This window comes from Labeo rohita, chromosome 18, assembly GCF_022985175.1.
Source record: "Labeo rohita strain BAU-BD-2019 chromosome 18, IGBB_LRoh.1.0, whole genome shotgun sequence".
Classification (NCBI taxonomy): domain Eukaryota; kingdom Metazoa; phylum Chordata; class Actinopteri; order Cypriniformes; family Cyprinidae; genus Labeo; species Labeo rohita.
The window spans coordinates 24200921-24225854 of NC_066886.1; the positions used below are offsets into that span (position 1 = coordinate 24200921).

Genomic DNA, 24934 nt, shown 5'->3' on the forward strand with positions numbered 1-24934 from the left:
ATAAATGTATGTATTTAAATTACTCAGCAAAATAAATAAAATACCATAAATCGTCCCCCAAAACTGCACGACTGTATATAAACTATATAAAATATTAACTTGCATTACAAAAACACATTTTACTGTCTGGTTATGTAAGGTAGTTGGATAGAAAAAGGTATGTTGTTGCACTGTGTGCCATAACAGCATAATATAATATATTCCCTATTTTAGCGAGATGAGCGATAGCTGCATAGATACTATTTGTATTTGTCTTTCGCACATTTCCCCTTTTTTTCATAAATTGGACTCCATTGTTGAGCATGCAAGACCTACACATAAACAGTTACAGGTGAGATTATAAAATCTTCAGGAAGATTAAATGTGTCTGATTTTATTGGTTCTAAAATAGACAATGTCAGTTTAGTGAATGTTTATCCATATTATGCACAAAACAACTGTTAGAAAACGAGCTGACAAGGAGGCTTGCTGCTTAGACATTTTTAAACTTAGACATAACTTTAAACTGCTTTTTATTAAATATTTTTGCATAAAATAGGTGATACAAGGACTTCTCAATATTATTAACACCTCTTTATCTGTAGGTCAAAGGCCATTTCCCAAGCTGATGGCTACATCATATATAAGAAACTGCTCAATGGAATTTTAAGATTAAAAAGATCTTAAACCCCATTTATATTTTTCAAGTTTGTATTAATATAGCACTTCCTACAATAAAAACTGTATCAAAGCAGCTTCACAGTAAAATCAGTGAGTTTAGTTTCAGAAACCAGTATTTTCAAATATAACTAAAAGTACATCAAAGCTGCTTCACAGAGAATAATACAGTCACAGTGAATCACGTTACAGTAGTTTCAAATACAGCTTCAATGTGTCTTTATGCATCTAATGAGCAAGACTAAATGACTGGCAAGAAACCAAAACTCCATCAGGTGACAGTGGTGGAGAAAAACAACCTTGGGAGAAACCTGGTCTGGTATCTTAAATGTTCTTCATTAATGAGTTCTATTAATACTGATCAACATTTGTCCTCCATGTTATATGATCTCCATCTGAAGCGCATAGCTGATCATTCTGTGAAACAACCTTCATGTTCACTCAAATGCTTTAGTAATGCTGATCTGAACGTGATCTTTAAACAGCCGAGAAGCCAAGAGGAAACCACTTCTCTTGGTCCAGAACTCTTTCTCCCAGAACCACATTGGTAGCTGCAACAAAAGTCTTCCTGCTCTTTACCGTCACCTCCAGCACATGACCATGGAGGTTCGGCACGTTCCTGTACTCGATCTGAAGAGAAAACAACAGGTCTGAGAGAAGAATGATGTACAGATCTGACAGACACTTCAGTAACAGCTGGTGTGATGGCAGAATTACTAATAAAATCAGTGAATTTCAAAGAAACCTAATGTACAAGCAGAAATGGCTTTACCCTTACCAGTTCATTGAATGTGGGATTGTCATTGCTGCGGACCACTTTAGTCTTCCTCTTTGTCTTCTCCTGTGGGTCGGGTCTTAGTCGCGTCACCACATAAGCATCCGGACATGAGCCATTAGACAACCTCTGCAGTTAAACATCAAATAAAATTCTGCTTCAAAATAAGGGTTTACACTTATGCAACTGCAAATATTAAGTGTCCTTCTGTATTCTGTCATTCTGAGCAGAATATGCATGAAAGTGCAATTTTAGGAAAAAAAAAAAATGTCAAAATGATTTTCAAATCGAGAACAATAATGGGTTAAAAAAAATTACTCACAATATTTTTCAAATGCTTTATCATTACAGATAACTTATAGTCTTTATAAGACAGGTAGAGTTGAATCTGTGGTCGGAGATGAGTGTCTGTTTCTGAAATAAATGAACAACAAACATTTTCAGACATCATGAGTCTTTAACTCATGCAGGACTGCTGAACATGTTCATTTAGACAGAGGAAATATCTAATATTAGAAAATAAACCACTTGGAAATTCCAAGACAGCATCCATTTGAAACACAGGTTTGAATAATATACACTGTATTGCCATAAGTATTGGGACACCCCCTTCTAATGAACAGGTTTGACTACTTTAGTCATTTCCTTGAGTACAAATCTTAATGTTTAAGCATATAATTATGTTCTATGGAATTGTGTGCTTCTAATGTTATAGCAACAGTTTGGACAGGACCCTTTTCTATTCTAACATGACAATGCATCTGTGTATAAAGCAAGGTTCAAAAGAAATTATTGATTCAGTCATTGTGGAAGAATTTGACTGGTCTGCAGAAAGCAAAGTCCTAATCCCACCTGAACACCTCTGGCGTGACTTTAAATGCAGCCAAAACCTCATCACCAAACACCAATGACTTGTACATACACTATATGGACAAAAGTATTGGGACACCCCTTTCTTTAGAACAGAAAAAGGCACTTGCAAAACCATGGCAACAAAGATGGAAACATAATTCATGTATTTAAAAATTGTATTTACATCTCTGTTGCAACAGTTTTGGCAGTGTCTAAAATGACTTTACCCATATGTACAAGTCATTGGTGTTTGGTGATGAGTTTTTGGCTCAAGGTCTGCATTTAAAGTCACACCAGAGGTGTTCAGCTGGGATTAGGACTTTGCTTTATGCAGATCAGTCAAGTTCTTCCACACTGACTGAATCAATCATTTCTTTTTGAACCTTGCCTTATACAGATGCATTGTCATGTTAGAATAGAAAAGGGTCCTGTCCAAGCTGTTGCTATAAAAGCAGAAGCACACAATTCCCTAGAATATCATTATATGCTTAAGCATTAAGACTTATATTCATTGAAATTGGTAAAGTAGTCAAACATGTTTATTGGAAGGGGGTGTTCCAATACTTTTGACAATATAGTGTATTTAAGCCCTGTGACAACAGATATGTGCAAAAACTTAAAGTATTTAACTGCAAGGAAGATGCCCAACAATGAAATGTCGAATACATCCCATGCATCATCAGTCATCATCCAGTAGTTGGGTTAAGAGTCTTTACCTGACTTGACGTTAGCGTTTGGTCCGTCCAGAAACAGGCTACAGACATATTCGTTCTGTCAATGATATAATGAATTATAAATGAAAGTACAATGTAAAGTATTGGGAAGCATCACAGAAGCATCACTCACCCCTTTGCAGGGCCCTTCAAACAGCTCCTTCAGGTACTTGTTCAACAGAGACATCTTTCTGCTTGGTGTAAAGGACATGTTAAACCAGCTCGGGAACCTAGAATAGAAGAAAGACCAGATCAGTCTGGCTCTTCTCTGCTGTGGAATAATAACAGTACATGAGTTGGACTCTTACTTTGGGAGTGTGGACTCGATGAAGTGCTTCTGCAGTTGCTTATGGACAATCTCAAACTGAGCAAAGCTCTTTTGAACGATGAGGTATCCGTCCTCAATGGTCACTTTCAGCTCATACGTCTGACACAGACACAGCAGACATTATAAATGCTCAATCTCTAGCAATGCACTGCTGATATGTATGATTTTACCTATATTTATTAGTTTCTTTAAATTTATTTTATTAAGTAATGTTTAAGTATATTTTACAATACTATATACTATAGCTGTGTCCGAAACCGCTCCCTATCCACTATATAGTGCACTATATCGGGTGTCAGCCATTTTGTAGTGATGTCCGAATTCGGAGTGAATGACTTCATTCCCTACATTCGTTCACTACTTTTTACCCACAGTGCATTCTGATTTCGAGTGTACAACCGATGTACACTCGCTGAAGCACTATATCCCACAATCCAATGCGGAGAACCGACGAGCTGGAAGAGAGAGCGGGAGCGAACAATTTTGAATGAGAGATGCCGTTTACATCTTTATTATTTCTGCTTTATTGTTTATTTCATTAATTATTCATATCAAAATATATTAAATAGGCATTAACTCAGTTTAATATTTTACTAATTTTATGAGCTGGCATCTTTGTTAATTTACAAAAAATGATGATAATTTGGTGGATATTTAAAAATGTTCGTTGGTAGCGTATTCATTCTGATGTAATATTAACGGTCGCCTGAGGGCGCTCTACGATCATTGGAATGTTACGCAGCTCGTGAGAGTTTCAAGATACTACAAACAATAAATACATAAAATTATTAACATGTAATTAATGTATGTTTACTTTTGTTGACAGTATTTTATTAGTATTTAATGATTATGAACACATAATATTACAAAACAAATTAATACTATTAATAAAACCATAAAGCTGATGCGGTGGTATGTATAATTACAGTATAAAGTCATTTAAAGTGTTATTGTTTTAGAAAATAATATTAATATATTATTTTCTAAAATAAGGTACATGTAATATAAAAGTACATGTGAAAAAGATGTTTTTCGGAACAGCTACAAGTCTCATGCGAAGTGTAACGATATGCGTCACCGTCCGAATTCGTTCACTTCATTTCGTTCACTCCTTCTGATATAGTCCACTCAACGGCCATTCACTATATAGGGATTAGTGAATGAGTGAACGAGTGAACGAGTGAGCGATTTCGGACACAGCTTTTGTTCTTTTTCTAGAAAGTTCAAGTTCAATTTCATCCACGTACAGTTTACTCTGAGCCATTTCAACCAAATGATGACTTTATACTCTAGATTTAAATATCTGTTTATCAGATAGTATGTAAAACATATGCTATGTATGTAAAAAGTATTTAATAGTACAAATATAGGCCAAATATACTTAGATTTTTCAGTATACTTGCCAGTATAAGCCAAGAATACTAAGTATAGATGTTAAGTATATTTCTGATAAAGTACATAAAAAATAGTCTGAAAGTAAACAATTATATTTCTAGACATACTAAAAGCACAGCTGAACAAATGTCTTTTTATTGAACATCTTCACAACTTTAGGTCTCTTTGCAGATTTTTTGTGAATGAAACTCACCACGTTTTTGCCGTTCACTGTATATTTCTGGATCACAGCCTCCTGTATGTTGTTGTTGGAAGAGATCTGGCTCTTAGCGTGCACTTCTGAACGTTTGATGGAAGAAATCTGTGCCATGGTGTGGATGAGAAAGTTTAACTTGACTGGTAAACTCTCCATGCTCTCCTTAATTTTTCTGAAACAGAAAATGCAAATCTACGACTTCACCATGAACCTCTGTGAACACTCATAAATTTTGAGAAGCCATGTTTTTTTATTATTTAATTGTAATCATCTGTCTTATTGGGACAGGGCATTAAGGGCAGCAGAATAATATCTTAGTTGTTTGTTGGCAGCCTCAGATTTTTCCAGTCTTTTTTTTTTTTTTTTGCATAGGAAAAAAGTGCCATGTGAAAACAGAACTTGAGCTTTTTACTGCAAAATGAGTCTAATGCATAAAGTTCTACTGAAACTGTAATGAGATATTTAAAATGAAACAATAAAACATCTTTCTGCTTATTCATATTTAAATCCCTAAAAACTTAGACATTATCATTTTTTAAAATGCTTTTCACAAAAGGATTAAACAGACATTAGAGACAAACAACATATTTAAAATGAGACACACAGTCTATAATATAACACAATAGATTAACCATTTGTTGGTCACATGATAAACAGACCAAAACACTGCTGATGTTTACCTGGTAAAATATGATGTGGCTTCCAGCTCTGAGTCATGAGGCCTCAGTTTGTTGTGGACATACTGTAGGTCTTGGACGTCTTTCAATTCAGGCATACCGGCTGCTAGCATCTACAATCAGACACATGCATTAATGCAGAAAAAAACATGAGAGAAAATGTAATCTTTTAAAAGTAAACAAATTTTGTAAAACCCAGTCAGTAAAATAAACGGCGGATGGAGTTTTCGGCCTCACCAGCTGGAGCAAACTGAGCACAAGTGCAGAGCGTCTACGCAGACTGTTGTACGCTTCACAACACAACTCAACAAACCGATGGAAGCGCTGTGGATTCTCCCCGCCGCCAGTGATGAAACGCTGCATCTCTGGCGTAAAGATGAAGGGCGTTCGGTCTCTGTTCGTTCACAAAGTGGATGTTTAAATTAGAATGGCTTCATTTTCCTTATGCATAGTGACAAGAAAACAAATATCTTGCCTCTTGATGCTACCGAACTTCTGCGCATTGCCCATGATCTTGCCAAAATCGATGTGGAACATATGGCCACTGTGTTTGATCATGATGTTGTCATTGTGTCGATCACGTATGCCCAGAACGAATGTGGCGACACACCAGCCGGCACAAGAGTAAAGGAAGTTCATTACCGCCTAAAAGTTAGATGTGAGACAAACACCTCTTACTGGCAATGTGGCAAGAGCAGTGAAAAATAAATATGCTGTATATACACGTTACCTTCTCGTAGTCATCTTTGGTCTTGTTCCTCATATGGAACCATTTTTCTAAGGTGTCTTCCCTCAGCGCTCCAGACAGACCCCACTCCTGATGAATCTTTGCCAGAGTCACAGCGTCACGCACCACTTCCACTAAACCTGAAACCAACCACTTATGACATCTCTTAAACATGTATATTTTCTTATCTTCATTAATCCATTAACTACAGTAAAACAAAAGTGTTGATATTATTGCATTATTTTGACAGTTTTTATACTTTTAGAAAGTATTTTAGCACAATGAGGATATGATTAGTGTTGTTGTAACTCTGACTCCAACTCCAGGTTTTGGCAACAATGGAGTTGATTACAAAAATCAATTCCATTCTTATAGCAAAAAACATAGCATTTCTTTGGATTATAAGGGAAACGTGTTGCATAAGGAGAACATGCAAAATTCACACAGTAAGGCCGGGCTCAGCTTGAGCCATCCATTTTTAATACTGTTTCAGAGACTATTGATTTATTCCTTTTACTAGCATTTAATTGGGTTATTCATTGAGGAATCAATTTCAAATTGATCTTTTGGCATTGATAAGCTTACTGTACTATAAAAAGCATTTTGTAAGTTCCATAACTTCCTTGTTAGTCCAACTTATCTACTATTTGAACAGAGGTGTTCAAAGTTCAGCTCCAAGCCTAATCAAACACGTGTAAAGTGGCTAACTGAGATCTTTGGGAACATGTGATCATTGGAGTGTGGCTGGAACTGAAGTCTGAAGGTAGATATCCATGAATAGGACTGAGTTCCATTCATTCATGTTATCTCAGAAAACATGATCTAACAAATGTGTCTTTGTTTTAAATTTGTCAAAATAGCAACAGAGAGGACAACATCAGCCAGCCTCGCCTCTCCTGATAGGAAAGTTTCGCCATCTCATGATATGACACACATAACGTCATGATTCAATACATTGAGATGAATGACAATATATTAACCGCATTGTGTGAGAATCTGCAACAAACAACTGAAAGAGACCCAGCATGTCCATGAGAGAAAGAGTTGATTAGATTCAGTCAGGTTTACAATTATTAAGACATTCAGTTGAAGTTCAGGAAACTGAGCAGCAAACAAAATTACTGATACAATATGATGAGTAAAGAATTGTGATATATCAATATGACAGCAGAAACCCACATCTTCCTGATAATCATGGGTGTAGCTGGTATCATTTCATCGTCTGACGTACCTTGATCTCTACCAGTAGACATGCATCTATACATGACCATGCGCATGTCCAGTCCCTCCTGTCTCCATATGCGGTCCAGAACGCGCACAATCTGCAGCACCAGCATGTCCTGTCGCAGGTTATCTCCGGTCTATTCCAAAACACAACAGCAATGATATTTTAAGATGCATTCAATGAGCACTGACAAACTACAATCCCTGTAACTCAAAGATCTTCATACTTTGCAGATGACGCTGTAGTTCTGGCCCAGCGGGTCAGTGGTGATGAAAGACACTTCCATTGGCACTGCGTTTGAATTAAAAACCTTAAAAGCCTGAGAGATATACACAGCATTTCGTAAGATTTTCATGCATCGGTAAAAAAGATTTTTATCACTAACAGTGTTAGATATAATCAGAAACTTCTTGAAAGTTCCTAAAAGTGACATCAGTAATATATCATGTAAAATGCTTAGACATCATCATGTGTGACAGCCATCTTCCAGTTCAGCAACAACTATACTCAAATATGTCAAAAACAGGCCCCATTTTTAATTTCATCAATGGATGCAGCATGATTTTAGGCATGATTTTAGGTATACTCTTGTCAGATCTCAAATCATGATTGAAATATTTTTTTTAAAAAAGTAATTTTTGCTCAGTTATGCTCCTTTCTTACAGAAAAAAACTGTATCTTAAGAATCTAGATCATATCACAAAGACTGGACTTGTTTAAATCACAAATAACATGCTTTTCACTACTATGTTTAGAAGATCGTAGTGCTATAGTAGACACTATAGATCACAACATACTCTTACACTGGTTTTCAGGGGCAGACATTAAAGAATGCTAAAAGGGATTAGAAATAAAGACAAGAGGAGTAAATTGATGTGAAAACAGTCTAATAATCTTTTAAAAACTGATCATGAAATCAGATGAGCAGATCAACACACAATAAAAAAGATAAACCAAAGCCCCAAAACACAGCATTGGGTAAAACTGAAAGAACACTTAGCACAAGCAGTTTTAGTATTGACAGTCACATAAAAAATACTAACATTATCATATTTTACTGACAGAACTGAATTTACCTCAATATTCACATCTTTGACCACAACCGCTGGATCTAATGGAAGCCTGCAGGACAGTCCATCGGCAAAAAAGCTTGCAATCTTACATTTCTCTTTATTAAACACATCCTGTGCAAAAATAACATTTTTAACCATTTCATTTCAGTAATAAAGCCATAAAATATCTTTTTAAGTTTAGCCCTTCTATGTTTGGTTTCTCTATTGTAAGGCAAATGAGCCTTATGAGACCTTTCTCTTGGTTTTGTCAGCTGTGCGGATTTTCTCCGCCACTTGAGTGAGAAGATCCACTAATCTGCTCTCACGCTGAAGCTCCGATCTCAGAGCACGGCCGCAGCAGTGCTTCAGCGCTGACAGAATCTTATTCATCCAACTATTATAGAGCCAGTCATCCAGAGCGTCCATGAGTAACCTACATACACACACACACACACACATAGATCCATCAGTCCATGCAGCTTACAAACATATGTGACCCTGGACCACAAAACCAGTCTTAAGTCGCTGGGGTATATTTGTAGCAATAGCCAAAAATACATTGTATGGATCAAAATTATAGATTTTTCTTTTATGCCAAAAATCATTAGGAAATTAAGTAAAGATCATGTTTCATGAAGATATTTTGTAAAATTCTTACTGTAAATATATCAAACTTGATTTTTGATTAGTAATATGCATTAGTAAGAGCTTCATTTGGAAACTTGATTTTCTCAATATTTAGATTTTTTTGCACCCTCAGATTCCAGATATTCAAATAGTTGTATCTCGGCCAAATATTGTCCTATCCTGTATTTCCCTATCAATGGAAAGCTTGTTTATTCAGTTTTAAGATGATGTATAAAGCTCAATTTTGAAAAATTGGCCCTTGTGACTGGTTTTGTGGTCCAGGGTCACATATACAGATCACAATCAACATGCTGCAGTTGCTCTTTTTTATTATTTCTATTATTGTTGGTCATTCCATTCTATTATAGTAACTCATTCAATACAGAGAAAAGGCATTACTAATGTGAAGTATATTTAATGTATGTGCTCCCACACCAGTACAGCTGCTGAGCGATACGGATACAGTGCAAAGATCTTGAGAGCAAAAGCTTCATCAACGGCCCATCAATGTCCCACTCCATCTTCAGAGCCTGTAGCAGAGTTCAAAATCAGTCATAAACGAGTGACAAAGGGTTTTTTTTGTTATTTTCAGCATTAAATCCATAATGCTCGAATGACATGCAGTGGTCATCATGAGTGTTAGCGTGTGTCTGGTGTGTGTTGGCCATGTGTGTCTCACCTGCACCAGCTGTGGCAGAAAGTCTTCCAGCTCACTGTCACACATCTGCTGAAAACGCTGCACAGCCACTGAACGCACATATTGGTCATGAAACCTAAATTTTAATACACATATATAACTATCTAATTCATATCAGTAGGATAGCAGAAATGTAGTAAAAGCTGTTTGCGGTAGTATATTTTGCCTGTGTTTGATCTGATGAGAGCAGCATTGACTAAAGCCCAAGAAAATAATGGCCACATTTACTGTATCAGTAAGGCCACGGTTAACATCATTGTTCACAGTGATAAAGATGGTTAAAATAATTCATAAGATAAATTGGTAGGTAATATAAATTGAAAGGTTATATCACAATATTACAAGATAAAACATGACATGTTTTTATGGAAACAATTTTAATGAAATTGAAAGTAACGGTAGGCCTATCACAAATGTAACAAATTTAGATATTTCCTGTCCGAACTGTCATGAGCATGTCTAATAAAATATCTTTATTAATGAATAATTACTAAAAATATCAGTCATTGAGATGATTATGCATAAACATGATGACTGAGCTCCATAACCTAATTTGTCCAGTTTTATGTTTTCCTGACATATCGAAAATATTTTTGCTGACTATAATACGATATAAACACACCCGAAACGTACGTAAACAAAGCAAAATGAATGACCTGTCAGAAGTGAAGCTACACCAAACAATGTCTGGAGTTAAAACATAAACATAAAACATAAAGATAAAAACATAATACAGAGTATAAAGAATACAAATGTTAGAGTAAATCTGCTAAAAATAAATAAATAAAAAAAATAAAAACAAATAAAAATTCCCTGTTCATCTTTTGATTCCAAACATTATAGCCGCTGAAGCCATAATCTCAATCCGCATGAAAATAAGTGACACTATCTGAAAAATAAATCACTCCTGGTCCATGTCCAAAAATACTAACTGTTGATAGAATGCCACTCTACAAAATATTGAATATTTTCATATTCATAATGTTTTTTATAATTACAATAATATTAACACTTGCACAAATTACATTATTCATTACTTCATAGAAATACTGATGTTGTATATAGAGATAATCGTACTCATCACTCAGGAGGAACAAGGCTTCCTCAGTGCTCACAGGACTCCAGCGCTCCAAGATGAAGTATATTTCCGGTAGGTTCTGCGGTCTCCACTGTGGTGCACTGCCCAAAACCAAGTGCAGGTAGGAGTTTCTCTGACTGCAGGTGTGCCGTTTGCTCCACAGGAAGGCCTTTTCATTGTCAGTCATCCTGCAGAATGTTTAACAGAGGAAGTGACATTAACGTCCACATCAACCACAATGTCTGTATTGCTCATGAGTGCTTTAATCTTGTACTGACAGCGACAGGCAGTGTTTCTGACACACTTCTGTTATTCTCTTCTGCAGCTCTTCACACAGTGCTAACTCTAGGACTGATTCATGCTGAGCCAACACTCGCTCATATTGCCACTGCTCAGACTCTGGGAAATCAATCTGTGGAGAAAAATCAATTTGAAAGACGTTTCATCAATGAACTAATGCCCTAAAAAGATTAACTTCATACTTTAGCTCTAACAAAACCACTCAAGAAACGTTGAAGAAAAAAATGTGGTGGAATGTGTCATGCACATGCATTGCCCATTAGAAAGGAAATATAATAAATTCCAGAAAGTGTAAAACCAAGTATGTGTTTGGAAATGATGCATTCACCTGTAGAATGACACCAGTGGGCTGCCGATGGCCGTCAGTCAGTGCCGGTGATGGAGGACAGATCGGAGGCACCTGTGTGGACATGCTGAGCAGAACTGTGCCATGAACTAGAGTCCTGCAACAACGCAGCACAATATCCATCAATCACAGCATCAAAGAGACATTGCTGTAAGCATATTCACTGCATATTAAGGTCCAAAACGCACTGTGACGCATGTGAATGTAGACACACTTATGCAATTAATAATGCGAAATAAAAACATGCTACATTGCTAGTGTGGGGCATTAGAGTAAATAGTTTTTTTTTTTCTAGTCAACTACTGGCAAAGCGACAGTTTAAAGACTAAACATTGGGTAAAGAAGAAGATATTTGAGAAACAGCGTCCAATGTTGTTTGATTCCCCACATCAAAACATCCCTTTTAAACTGGTTTGATGAGGTGAATGGCATACCTGTTGTTAAAAAGTGGAAGGACCGCCCAGCATAGGAGCTCAGGGTTTTTGGCCTGTTTTGAGCCCAGTAGATGAAAACACAACATTGATTCATAAGGAAGCTCCTTTATTAGAACAGGAAACACCAATCTGAAACACACAAGGGAATATATATTTATATATATATAAATATATATAAATATATATATATATATATATATATATATTTGACTTTGACTCAATCCCATGTTTCACAGCTAGACACAGCACAATGAGTTCACCAGCTAAATTGACTATAACAGAATTAAGCCTGCAAAGAGTTTACAGTGTGTGAACATTATCCTGTCGTTTTATTTATCCTAACAATTAATATTAACCTTAACTTGTAGCCTGTTTTCACTACAATAAACCTGAAAATGACATCCTTGCATTGTAAGAGTTCTCCAGTACATAAACATCTAGAGTGCATTATTCAGTGAAGGTATTCATTAATGAAATCTCTGTTATATATTAACTTGTTTACTTGCACCATTTGAACTCAAACCCAATAAATTTAATACCCTAATTAAAATCCATGAAGCCTCTGAACTACAAGTATACAGATGTGGCCTATAAGAATGTACATGTTTATCATGTAGTAACATGTAATTCGTCGTGTATGAGTAGGCTGTGCAGTTATAGATGAAGTAGTTCTTACAGACGGTTGCACTGAATCTTGTAGTGGAGTTGTAATGACGTGCTGATGTTCTCAGACAGCACAGGTTCAGTCAGATTCCTGCCGCAGTATGTGAGCGAGCAGCTCACACTGAAGTGGTCATAACTGTACACACAAACACACACACACACACACATTATGACACATATTCCTTTTCTCATTTATTTAATACAGGAACAGTTCACACATCATTTTCTCATTGTTATGTCATTGCAAACCCAAATCTGTGATATATTTGTGTAACACAAATGGAGATTCTGTACAATTCAAGTCACTCTTTATTGAACATCTTCTACTACTACTACTATCTCTCAACTCTCATTTGTGCTTATGCACATTCAAATGTGGACTTCACATCAGTGCTGCTAAACCCGCATCTCAGAACTGGTATATAGAACTGCTTTAAACTACACACAAGCACAAATTATATATTTGAAAGCTATGGCAGATTGTCACTACTCAGTTTGGGTTTGTTCTGGACTGGGTTTCTCTGTTGTGACATCACAGGTATGTTAAACATCTCGTAGTACCTGTTTATCCAGCCGGGCAGCAGTCTGTAGAGGCACGTCAGGTTGACCTGCAGCATGCAGCTGCTGTCCATGATGTCTGCTGCAGGTGGATTCGGATGATCCTCCTGTCCTCTGAAGTCCAAATCAAAGTTTGTGAAGAAAATGCAGAGCAGCTTCAGCAGAGCGTGATGGAGCATGAGTACAGCTGAAACATGCAAACTTTACACTTACAATGCAAATTAATAAAAAAACTACACTGATCTTACAGATTAAACAGCTTTTACATGTCCTGAGCTTCCACTGAAACAGAAGAGACACACAAAAAACAAGTGACGATGTCTGTGTGAAATTAAAGGCTTCACTTTATGTATAAAGACTCACCAGTTTCACAGTCACACATTTCGGCTGGAGTCTAGGAGAAAGAACATTATATTTAATAATTTTATGAAATTTAATTACTTCTTAAACACACATTTAAAAACAGATGATGTGTGCTGCTCAGGCTGTACCAGTGTGACTGTTGCGAAGCGCTGGAGCCGCCCGATAGCCTCCTCAAGCTCTACTGTAGTCACGCCACACAGCTGCTCACACACGGCATGAACGCTCTCCACAACCTCACTCACACTGACACCACACTGACATTTCAAATACAAACCCTTTTAGTCAGACATTACATAAATTCATGTCTTGTGGAGTTAATTGACACCATGTATCAACTGATGAAATCATGCAATGACATGTAGATCATTCAAAACGAACTCTACAATCCATGTAAAAGGCTTGCATGTATATAAGCATTTCAATCATGCAAGTGGATTTCTTTCTTTCAGATTAATTTCAGTGAAACACAAACCTGGCTTCTCAAGAACTTGTTTACTTCTTGGCTGTAGCTATTCAATTTCTCCTCCAGACATGACCTAAGAGAACAAATGACATTTAATATAGGGAACGTACAAATACAAGCATACTGTACTCTACTCTACATAAGTACGCAAACCTTATTGTGTTGAATGCACAAGCTGAAGCAAGGACTTGATTAAAATGAAATATCTGCCTGTTGTCTTCCTCCTACAGAAACATGCAATCTGATAACAATATGACCTTCTTCAAATGAGAAACTATATCAGACATCTGAGCCACTGCAATTAAATGTCATACATCTCGTGTCAGTGTTTTATCAACCGTGTCCTTGAGCACCATCCTCACTGGAACATCCGAAGCAAACTTCTGATACACCTGGATGCGTTCATATAATCCCAAGATGCTGTCACTAGACAAGGCAAAACAAACAATATCTAAATGCACTTCAGCAACAACAGAGAGTACTTCTATTACTGTTACAGCAAAACCAAGAACATCTAATCCACTGCTGGCAACACGCATGTAAAATATGACAGCTAAAATTACCTTTTGAGATACTCTTCAGAGTCGCAGAGTTTTATCAGGAATTGTCCACTGAGAGTGGCAGAACGATCTAGAGTCACCAAAACTGCCTCAATCACCTCCTGGGCTGTACTATTTACTAAGAAAATAATGTAAACGTGCCAAAGTGCCCAAAAAGCTTGAACCTGATGTAAAATTGAGCACATATTCTGCAATACTTACATCTGCTTCTGTACGGAAGTTCCACGGGCAGCCACGGCACAAACACATTTAAGAGAAGTTCAGCGGACTCCAGGAGAGACCCATGCTGAGGGGCCACGCGAGCCCACAACACTCCCAAGTTAAACTCGTCATGACTGAGCCCATATTCTGATAGTAGTCTAATAGTAATAGCAATGAGGAGGCCAGTGATATAAAAGTACATGTGCATGCATGCATGTGCTACATTAAAGTAACCATGTTAACTAGATACCATTATTTACAGTTAAATCTACAAAGGATTTCAGTACACCTGGATGAAATTCGACAGCCATAGAGGCACAGTAATAAGATAAAAATGACTCATGCATCTTACTGCAATGTTGACATGCACAGCGATGCAGTTCTGCTGTTACTGCCTTGTGGTGAATCAATTAAATTGATGTTCCAAAAGTCCTGCAAAAATACAGACACCAACAGGGTCAAACTCATAATCCAGAGAATAAAATACATAGTGATCAACAGAGCGCCACCCACAGGCTGAATTACACAACAATTTTGCCAAAGTGTAATCATAATTACATATTTACTGCATTAATTCTATATCTTAAAATAATGCTATGACCCATCTTTTTTCTGGTATATTGCCTTCAAGTCCTCCAGCCTTCAAGCTTTAATTGTCATGGTTTTACCATCTGTCAACATCACCGTACCATGGTCACACCGTCACAAGACTTTTTTGCAATGGGTTGTATCGGCTCCGGACTGCGTAGTGGAGCTGATCCAGCAGGTGCCCCAGCTGTTTCCTCATTCTTCATATCTCTATTCATCTGCTCTTGATTCCTCTGATCAGCGTCTGAATCAGAAAGGGCTGTGTATAAACCCAAATAATCCTGTTCTGAGAAGAAAGGAACATCCCATCCCTGAAACACATGATCCTCAGGTCTTCCAGCGGTATTTTGACATGGATCCATTAAATGTCGGAGCCAGTCAGCGTGTAAAGCACACAGTCCGGATGGATATGAGGAGCTGTACAGGCAGATCTGTCAAACGATTTTAAATGAATAAGTCTGGTTTTATGCTGTTGCTCACTGGCCGGTGATAAATATGTATACCATTTGATGATCTGTAAAAAGAGAACAAAATAGTTTAATAAAGGTTTAAGCAGATTTTACTTTCACTCTCTTACCACAGTGGATCTTGAATCGTCTCGAGTGAAATCATTCTGATTCGGAATAAAAGACTCTTTTGGACTATTCTACATTAAACTATTTTTAATGTATCCAACAGCTTACTCTCAAGTATTTTCAGCGCGAAACCCTCACGAACTGCTGCTCCTCCCACAGACACCTGCAATCGCCTGTATGGAACGCCAAAGAGATCATAATTGTACGCTTTTGCATTTTGTAGTAAGTTACAATGAATGACTCTGCAAGCTCCTTACAAGCTAAATTTCAATCAATTTAAAGGTTCAGTGTACGGAACAGCTGATAGAAGTGTAAAGTTACTCCACATTTCACAGTTGCTTCATGCACATGCCCGTAGCCAGTGGGGGCTTAATTAGTATAAGAAAAGTCTTAATTATAATTTCAAAAGGTCTTAAATTTGGGAATTAAAGACAAGAATCGTGTTATGGATTAAATGCGCTAGTCATTTGAAACGCGCCACACGGAACGTTTATTCGCTCGGATCACAGTTCAAACGCAGCTGAGCGCAAGTTTACTAGAGCAGATGCGTTCACTTATAGCGCTGTGAGACATTTAAATACACATAAGTTCTAGTAAAATGCATTTATAGTTTGCAAAATACACGCCGATGTCTATGGAAGCGACAATAATGATCCTTACAAATGTTATCTGATATCATATACACATTGTGTAGGCACCTATAAAGTTCACTCTGCTCTTCTGCAAGCTCACCAGAGACTTACTTTAATATTTTTCGGGAGGAGAGGATGAATTTGCGTTTTGTAAATCCCACAGCTCGGATTCAGCGCGAACTAACATCCCATCACTCGGCATAGATCAACTAACACGCTCATTATATAAGTGTTTAAACCTCCAAATACATATACTTGCACATATTTCAGAATCGGAATATCAGATATTTCATAATACAGTGAGCACGTTTGTTAATATTAATAATAAAAAGGAAAAAATATATAAAAGTGATACATGTGTCATACAGCGCTACTGTGGCTGCGTTGTGTCACGTGATAAACACGACGCGTCGCCATGGAAACAATACGTTCTAAATAACCGTCGCCCTGGGGGCTCAACTAGAATATTTTAAACTCACGCGTGAAATGGTTGAAAACCACTGCATAGATTTTTATCATTATAGGGTAGATTTGTACATACACTGCCAACACACATTAATGTTCAAACAACATGTAAAAGTGAACTTAGCATCCAGTGACCCCTTTAAATAAATCATTCCTTGATATTTGTTGATATTTGTGTTTTGAAAAGGTGGGACAGACTGCATAGGGCCCAGAGGTTGAATAAAGCCCAGAATGGGGGCCCAGAAAACTCAGTGGAGGGGTGTAGCATAGGTCAAGGAAGAACACAGTACATTCTGACCAGGGGTCCGTTCTAGACCCTTTTTAGATTGTCATTGACTTTTTTGTTTGTTCAATTTGCACACAATTTGGGGGGCATGCCCCTGGACCTAGAGGAATAGACATCCACCCACCACTGTCTCACAAAATCTTACGTGAGCATGATGTGAGCCCCCACCCACCACCATACATGATCTTGGGTAGCAGTTTGACAACATTGTAGTAAATATTTTTGCTGCATTAAAAAACATGCTTATTAAGATACCAACAGACATACTAATTCAGCACAAATTGGTACATGAGAAGTAGCCAGAAGGAAGTATTTGAACCTCATAATTGTATACAAAACGGGTGGGAATTGAAAAAAGGTCCACATTACGGGCCCAAAGCAACAAAAACATGTAGGCTTACGTTTGATACTATGTATGCAAATTCAAATGTATTTATTTGGGTTTATTGTCGTAATTGTAATTATTTTGTTTAGGCCATTTCTGTGTTATTTTTACAGTTTAAGTCAGTGGCATCTTATAATAATTAATACACAACTCAGCTGCATGAAATTTTCTACCTGGACAGCAAACGCAGGGCTTTACAGAGCGACCATGAACTAGGCTACTTCTTGCGACTATAAAAAACTATTTAGGAAAAACTATTTAGGATTCACCAGTGCGACAGGGGAGAAGGGGCATAATGTCTGGGTATGCAGGGGCTGACTGAGGGAACTAATTCTTAATTCGTGTCCACAATAAATATATAGTATATATAATCAGAGGTTACGTTAACTGGACATTTTTTTATCAGTGACGGAAAAATCTGAAGGTCGTCTGTCAGTTTGGCTGATTACACTGAGGGCAATCTATTGTAACTTGTAACTGTAATTCCCACCCCTGTCCAGTTGGTGGCGAGTGTGATTCATTGTAGCAGCAGAGTAAGGGATCCAGAACAAAAACGAAACTGTCAGGAATGTTTTGCTATTCGTGTGATTACGCACAGGTGAGTACCCAGAAGCTACAACAATCTATCACGCCACATTAAAGAGAAATTTATTGCTTGAATTTCCTAATGAAATGGACAGAATTTGAAATCTGAGACTTTGTTTCACATCAAAAGTAACACAAAGCTTAGCCTATTGCGATTTATTGGATAGGAGGTGCACTGTTTATTCATCAACTGAAAACAGCATAGATCAAAAGATCAATTGGGAGTTACGAATCGATATTGGTTCATTAAAATTAGAATAATTAAAATCGCTGTCACTGTGGGATGTGGTGTTGAACATGAAAAGTTACGCAGTCTCATCTGTTCATCTGTTCTCTTCAAAATAAATGCATAATCCTATTGTCCTGTATGTTCACAATTAACTCTCTCACACAATTAATTGTCTCTCACTGACAAAGGAGTATAACGTTACTATAAAGGCTTGCGTATTCAACTGTTTGTGAAATGGAGCTTTGTGCTTTTGTATCCTATCTATCTCATTCGGCACAAATCCAGATATTCCATAATATTCCCATATTTGCGATGTATCCAAATGCTAAACTATTATTTAGTATGTAAATTATAGGTTTTGTACAGTCGCGTTCCAACGTTGAAACAATGAGGCAGGTGCGTTTGGTTCACTGTATTTTATTTTGATAAAGTATCATCTGCGCAGTCAAGTTAGCAATGCTGGAAGCCTGAAACTGATATATATATATTAGTGGTGTCAAAATGTTCCACCTCCGTGTTAACGCAGGCAATTATATTTTTCAGTTTAACGCGTTAAAAGTATTTAACGTAATTAACGCAGGGGCGAGGCTAGTTTTGGCCACCCCACTCACAACTGCTATAGAATTGCATTTATTTAGACCCAGAACGTCTTTATAAGCACATCAAACGGGAGACTTTTCAGAAGCAGGCTACAACCGTACTGGTAACAATCTGAGCTTTAGTAGAACAACAGTGAACTGTGGTCAGATGAGATGTTGTCAGGCTATATGACGGTAAAAACTAATCTTCCTGTCCTGTCAGCCGTTATACTGTGCTTGTAGCTTGTAGCATTGGAGGGCGCACAGGAGGCGCGGGCACTGGAGGGCTGAACGGAACCAGTGGAGACGTAGGAGACTCAGGAGGGCTGGACGGGACCAGCGGAGACGTAGGAGACTCAGGAGGGCTGGACAGGACCAGCAGAGACTCAGGAGAGAGGATTGGGGCAGTAAACTCCAGTGGGAGCGCCATATCCATAATATCCACTACCTCTATTTTGTCTGTGTTCTTTGACTGTAAAAAGAAAAGTAAGCGTAGAAAAACATCTTATTTTAATAATTCTGTGACACTCAAAAGTTACTAAGGCACTTCTGTGCCTACAGCACAGATGAAGAGACTGTGGCTCGTTACCAACTTGTTTAGCTAAACCCAGATAGCAAGAATATTTGGGCCAAATGTGAGAGTGATAAATGTGACTAGACGGGAGAGAGAAGCCAAGGAGATGACAGGAGAGACTTGGAGCAGGAGGAGCTAGACATGACCCAGGCAACAGCCATAATGACGGCCCACGGTGGAGCTGACAGAGGGATGAGCTATGGAGGAGGCAGGGCTGATGACTCCAGGGGGCCAACTGATGGCGGCGGAGCCCAAGGCGAAGACGGAGAGCCGCAGATCCAGGGTTACGAGGAGGATCCGGAGGACCAAGGCGGAGCAAGTGGCGCCGGTGACCGACACGGAGCAGTGGATCTGGGAGGCCGCGGTGGAGAGTGTCAGAGGACCAAGGTGGAGCCGGAGGATGGCAGAGCCTGACAGAGCCAGGGGGATGGAGGGATGAGGCGAAGCTGGAGAAGTGGAGTCCCGAGGCGCAGGATGGTTGACGTAACGCAGGATGTAACGCCGATGGAAACTGGCAGACCAAAGGCGAACCCACCACACAGTTGGAGGGCTGAGGGTGAGCAGAGGGACTGCCAGATGACAGCAGAGGAGCACAACACAAGGCAGGAGCAGGTGGGCAGTTGGCATTTGGGAGCCTCTGGGAAAACGGGAGTGACTGAGGGTTCCGAAGAAGAAGGGAGGAGAGGGAGCTGGTCAGTAAACCAGTCAATAAGATCCTCCTCCACAGTCCTTATACCCAGATCCATAACCAGCTCACCCTCAGCCATGTTGCAGTGGGATGAGCTCCTCTCCGTGATGACACTGGCCTCAGCATTCTAACTCGTGGCTGGCGTTGTTGTCGCGGCAGGCTCTGGCTCTCCGTCAGCGGTGGGCCCGGGCATCTGCTCCATTCAGTGGGGAGATGGTGGGCTGGCCGCTGGGTCCAGAGTGGAACTGGGATCCGTTTCTCACCAGTGTCCACTCCACAAAGGTGGCGAAGTTCGCTCGAGGGTCGTCCTCGGGTGACGATGATTAAACTGGCATCATAAAAAGAGCAGAGCGCGTCATCCGGGTAGCTGGTGAGGTTGGCAAGGAGCACGAACAGTCTGTTGTGGCCCCCCAGCAGGAGAAGGAGGTATTCTGGGCGAAGGAGGGGATCTATAGAACACAACAGAAATAAAAACACGGGAAAAACACGGAAAACAAAATGGAGGGGAAACAGAGGTATCTGTTTTGGTCCACTGTTTTGTCACACTTCTCAAAAGGTGACATAGCGAGGAGATGAGGAAACATAGAATAACTTAAACAAGACCTTAATAAAATCCAAAACACAGGGTTGACATTCAGTGAAGACATACAACAGTAGACACTGGACATAGGAACACACAGGGCTTTTAAACACAGGGTAATCACAATAATCACAATAATTAATTAAACAAAGGTGAAACTAATAACTGATTAGACAGGGGCGAAACTGGGTCACAGAGCACATGTGGAGAGAAAAACAACAGTCCAAACACCTGACAATGCCACAATATTACAGATGATTCCCCCCCACAAGGTGGAACAAATCTGTCAATTCAATGGATTTCTGCTTTATTTTCAACTTCAATACTGCATTAATTAAAATTATATAAAATTAATGCAATATATTTTACATTTTATACAGAAAATAGTCCATAATTTAGATATATTAATATTAATTAGTAACATTAAATACACTCAAAATGCAAAATATTAAAGAAACAACATCATTGAAATAATATATAATAGTATATTGATTTCACAAAAATAAAATTATTTAAACTATTATGATTTTCAGTTTTCAATGTGAACAACACAAGTGTGACTGTTAACAATATATTATATTAACAGTACCAGAGGTTGGTGGTTTGGTTTCATACTTAAAAGTATCAGTGCATTTTCCCAACATTTCCAATATACATGGAAAAAGAAAAGAAAAAAACAACAACAAGTAAACATGTTTTTAAAAAAAGTTTTAAACATGCATTTGCAATTTTGCAGTATAAATGCATTTATGGCACCTCTCAGCTTCACCCCAAACAGTCTATGTAAATATATCTAATGCCACTTCAGATGCAGCTTTTGTGTTTGCTGCAGTGGAAAGATGAAGTTTGTTGATTGTCACAATACTGTGTTAATGAACACGCAAGACAAAGGTTCAGATAATTTAATTAATACACACAGGTATATCCATACAGAGGAAGGCTGGTGACACACATTGACATAACCCAACAAACTCAGACTGAACAGACAAGAACTTAAATACACAGATCGAACAAGGATAATTAACTAGACACACCTGAACCTAATGATACAATCATACACAAATGGGAAACTAGATCAGAGAACTAAACTAGGCAGGAAAACAGGGAAACTGAAAACAAAGTCCAAACTTGTGACGTTTCTCCCCCCTCCTGGGAGGCACAGTCTCACACCTAAAAAGGTCAAACTGAGGAGTGCGGTGAGGGGCTCTGGAGAGGGGAAAACACACAAACTAATGGAAACAGAGTCCGTGGGTGAGTAGACGGAGGGAGGAGCCAGGAGCAGGGCAACCTGAGGCACAGGTGGGGATCTGAAACGCTGCGGTGGAACTGGAGTAACAGAGGACCAAGGTGGAGGTAAAGCCAGAGGAGTGTAGTCCTGAGGAGAGGGCAGGTTGACGACCGACCGGAACTGGTGGACTGACAAGCCATGGTGGAGATGAGGGAGCTGTGAGCTGTGATGGAGCCAATGGGTTGACAGGCTGAGGTGGAGTCTGGGTCTTGGAGGTTGGAGGCAGAGACCGAGATTCCTCCAACCTTGATGGAGCTTGATACTGACAGGCCTGAAGCGAATCTGCTCCACAGATGGATAGCTGAGGATAAGCTGAGGAACTGGCAGAATGGAGCGGCAGAGGGACAGAGGAAGACAGAGGAGAGAGGAAAGGAGTCAGAGTCTTTCAGGAAGGTGCATGCCAGATAAAAGGGCAGATAAAAAAATAGATTGGTTTGTCTTTGTCTCATGCTGTGTAGTTTGCATAAATACTTCAGTCATGTTCTATTAGTTTGTTGATGTAAGTAACTGTCCAGTATTCATCCCATATAACAGGTCTAACAGGCCATTTAAAAAAAAAAAATCAACATAACTGTCATGAATCTGGTCCTGATCTCCAGTTTGCTCGCCACCAGAGGTCACCTTGTCATTTCATGTTACTTATCTTAGACTGTTGCATTACACCCCGGACTACCTTTCCCATGTGTCACCTCACTCACAGCTGCAGCTAATCACTATCTGCATAAATATGAGGCCCTTCCCACTATTCTGGGCCGAGTATTGGACTGCGTTTAGCACTATGTTTGCGTTTAGCAGTCATGTTTCCTTGTCAGTTTATCCTAGTCTTGTTTCCCGGCCTAGTTATATCGTCTTGTCTGCCTTCCGCCTGCCCTGGACCTTCTGCCCGTTGTGGATTTAAGTCTTTGCCTTGTCATTCGGGCTCTGCTTGCCCCCTCATATGAACTCTCGCCTGTCTCATTGGATTACCTGTTTGCCTCATCCCTTGGATTACGTTTGCCACTGATTGACCCTTGCCTGCTTTACGGACTACTCTTGTGTCTTGCTCCTCATATACCTGTTTGCCACTGTTACGACCCTGCCTGTTTTTCACTATGTCTCTGTCTCGTCATAATAAAAGCTCGCACTTGGATCTGCCCATTTCACGTCTCCCTCTTCACGTTACAGTAACAAAAATAACACACTGTGTATAGGCTGTTGACACTGACTGCATTTTTGTCAGCTTTCCGATTGTAAGGCCTCCAGGCAGGTGATGAGGAGGAAAGGGGGCCAGCAGGAGCAATCCGTTTGGATACATTGACTGGTGGACTCAAAAACACATACACAAGTGGGTCACTGGCAGGGCTAAGGCTGGAGACAGCAGGCAAAGGGGCATAGGTAAGTGGAGATGCCTGCTGAGGGAACAATTGCCTCTGAGCTGGCAAACTTTGGCAGACAGACTGCAGAGAATGGGTTTGCTGGGCTGGAGCTTCAGACTTCCTCTTGACCACTGCTTGTCCTGCTGTACTTCGAGGCAAGTGGTACTGATGTTGAGGGCCAGGCTGCGGTGGTGCAGCAGTGGGGCGTACCTGTACAGGTGGGAGAGGTACAGGAGCAACAGGAATGGAGGCAGGCAAGTTGATCCCTTGCAGCAGAATATTACATTCCTGTCTCTTTAGTTGCTTGTTGTGCCACTGAATGAGAGTTATTTGATTAACATCAAATCTACAAAGAACAAAATCAACACATCTTGCAAGGCTAATACAAAAAAAAAAACAGTAATACACAGTGTGTTATTTTTGTTACTGTAACGTGAAGAGGGAGACGTGAAATGGGCAGATCCAACTGCAAGCTTTTATTATGACGAGACAGAGACATAGTGAAAAACAGGCAGGCCGTAACAGTGGCAAACAGGTGGCGAGCAGACTGGAGATCAGGACCATATTCATGACAGTTATGTTGATTTTTTTTTTTTAAATGGCCTGTTAGACCTGTTATATGGGATGAATACTGGACAGTTACTTACATCAACAAACTAATAGAACATGACTGAAGTATTTATGCAAACTACACAGCATGAGACAAAGACAAACCAATCTATTTTTTCACAGCTGGACAGGACAACATAGGGCAGGACACGACAGGATGCATACGATGATGAACTTGCGGCTGAACATTAACCGAGTGCTATACAAAACACAACAACACACGTGGACAAAAGAGCATATGGCCCGAGCGAACTCGAGACCGCATGCTCCTACAACGAGACAGAACATGGAGCGTGAGTGTCCGAACCCCGACACAAAACAGAATCTCAACAAGACTTGAGATTCCAACAAGAAACAAGGCACGCAGACGACATGAAAACTAGACATCATGGGAGTGCCAGGGCTCTATCACAAAACCACAAGAAATCTAGACTGAAGTGACAGAACCCTGACACCATTTAGTCCTACTCTTTTTTTTTGGACTTTTATGGGTGTCACAGAGTTTTACAAAAATCCATTCTACAAGACGACAGCAGTCTGGCCACTGGGCAGGGGATCCTGTCAATCCTAGGATGCAACGTGTCATGCTCCCCACACCTGCTGTAAATTCAGGTTTCTTTTTCGAGCACC

At 39.2% G+C, this 24934-nt stretch overlaps 1 protein-coding gene across 4 annotated transcripts; it reads right to left on the reverse strand.

Moving 5' to 3' along the window:
- Window positions 1-416: 416 nt before the first annotated feature.
- On the reverse strand, window positions 417-16902 carry pik3c2g (phosphatidylinositol-4-phosphate 3-kinase catalytic subunit type 2 gamma). Of its 4 annotated transcripts, none has more exons than XM_051135813.1 (33): window positions 16794-16902; window positions 15577-15989; window positions 15240-15319; window positions 14888-15045; window positions 14690-14804; window positions 14441-14552; window positions 14280-14350; window positions 14136-14199; window positions 13792-13917; window positions 13664-13694; window positions 13304-13487; window positions 12756-12878; window positions 12080-12208; window positions 11628-11742; window positions 11278-11411; window positions 10999-11187; window positions 9904-9997; window positions 9660-9754; window positions 8850-9030; window positions 8622-8729; window positions 7772-7864; window positions 7552-7681; window positions 6324-6460; window positions 6069-6238; window positions 5831-5987; window positions 5597-5706; window positions 4914-5088; window positions 3306-3424; window positions 3131-3227; window positions 3001-3055; window positions 1755-1846; window positions 1436-1561; window positions 417-1287 (listed from the first exon to the last, which is right to left on the reverse strand). In XM_051135813.1, exons 2-33 carry the CDS (start codon window positions 15835-15837, stop codon window positions 1135-1137), a joined length of 3984 nt encoding a protein of 1327 aa, XP_050991770.1. In that variant the 5' UTR covers window positions 15838-15989; window positions 16794-16902; the 3' UTR covers window positions 417-1134. The 4 variants fall into 4 exon arrangements, with proteins under 4 accessions (XP_050991770.1, XP_050991769.1, XP_050991772.1 ...); XM_051135812.1 differs by lacking the exon at window positions 16794-16902 and adding an exon at window positions 16159-16216; XM_051135815.1 differs by lacking the exon at window positions 16794-16902 and adding an exon at window positions 16053-16175 and having other exon boundaries at window positions 15577-15906.
- Window positions 16903-24934: the final 8032 nt, after the last annotated feature.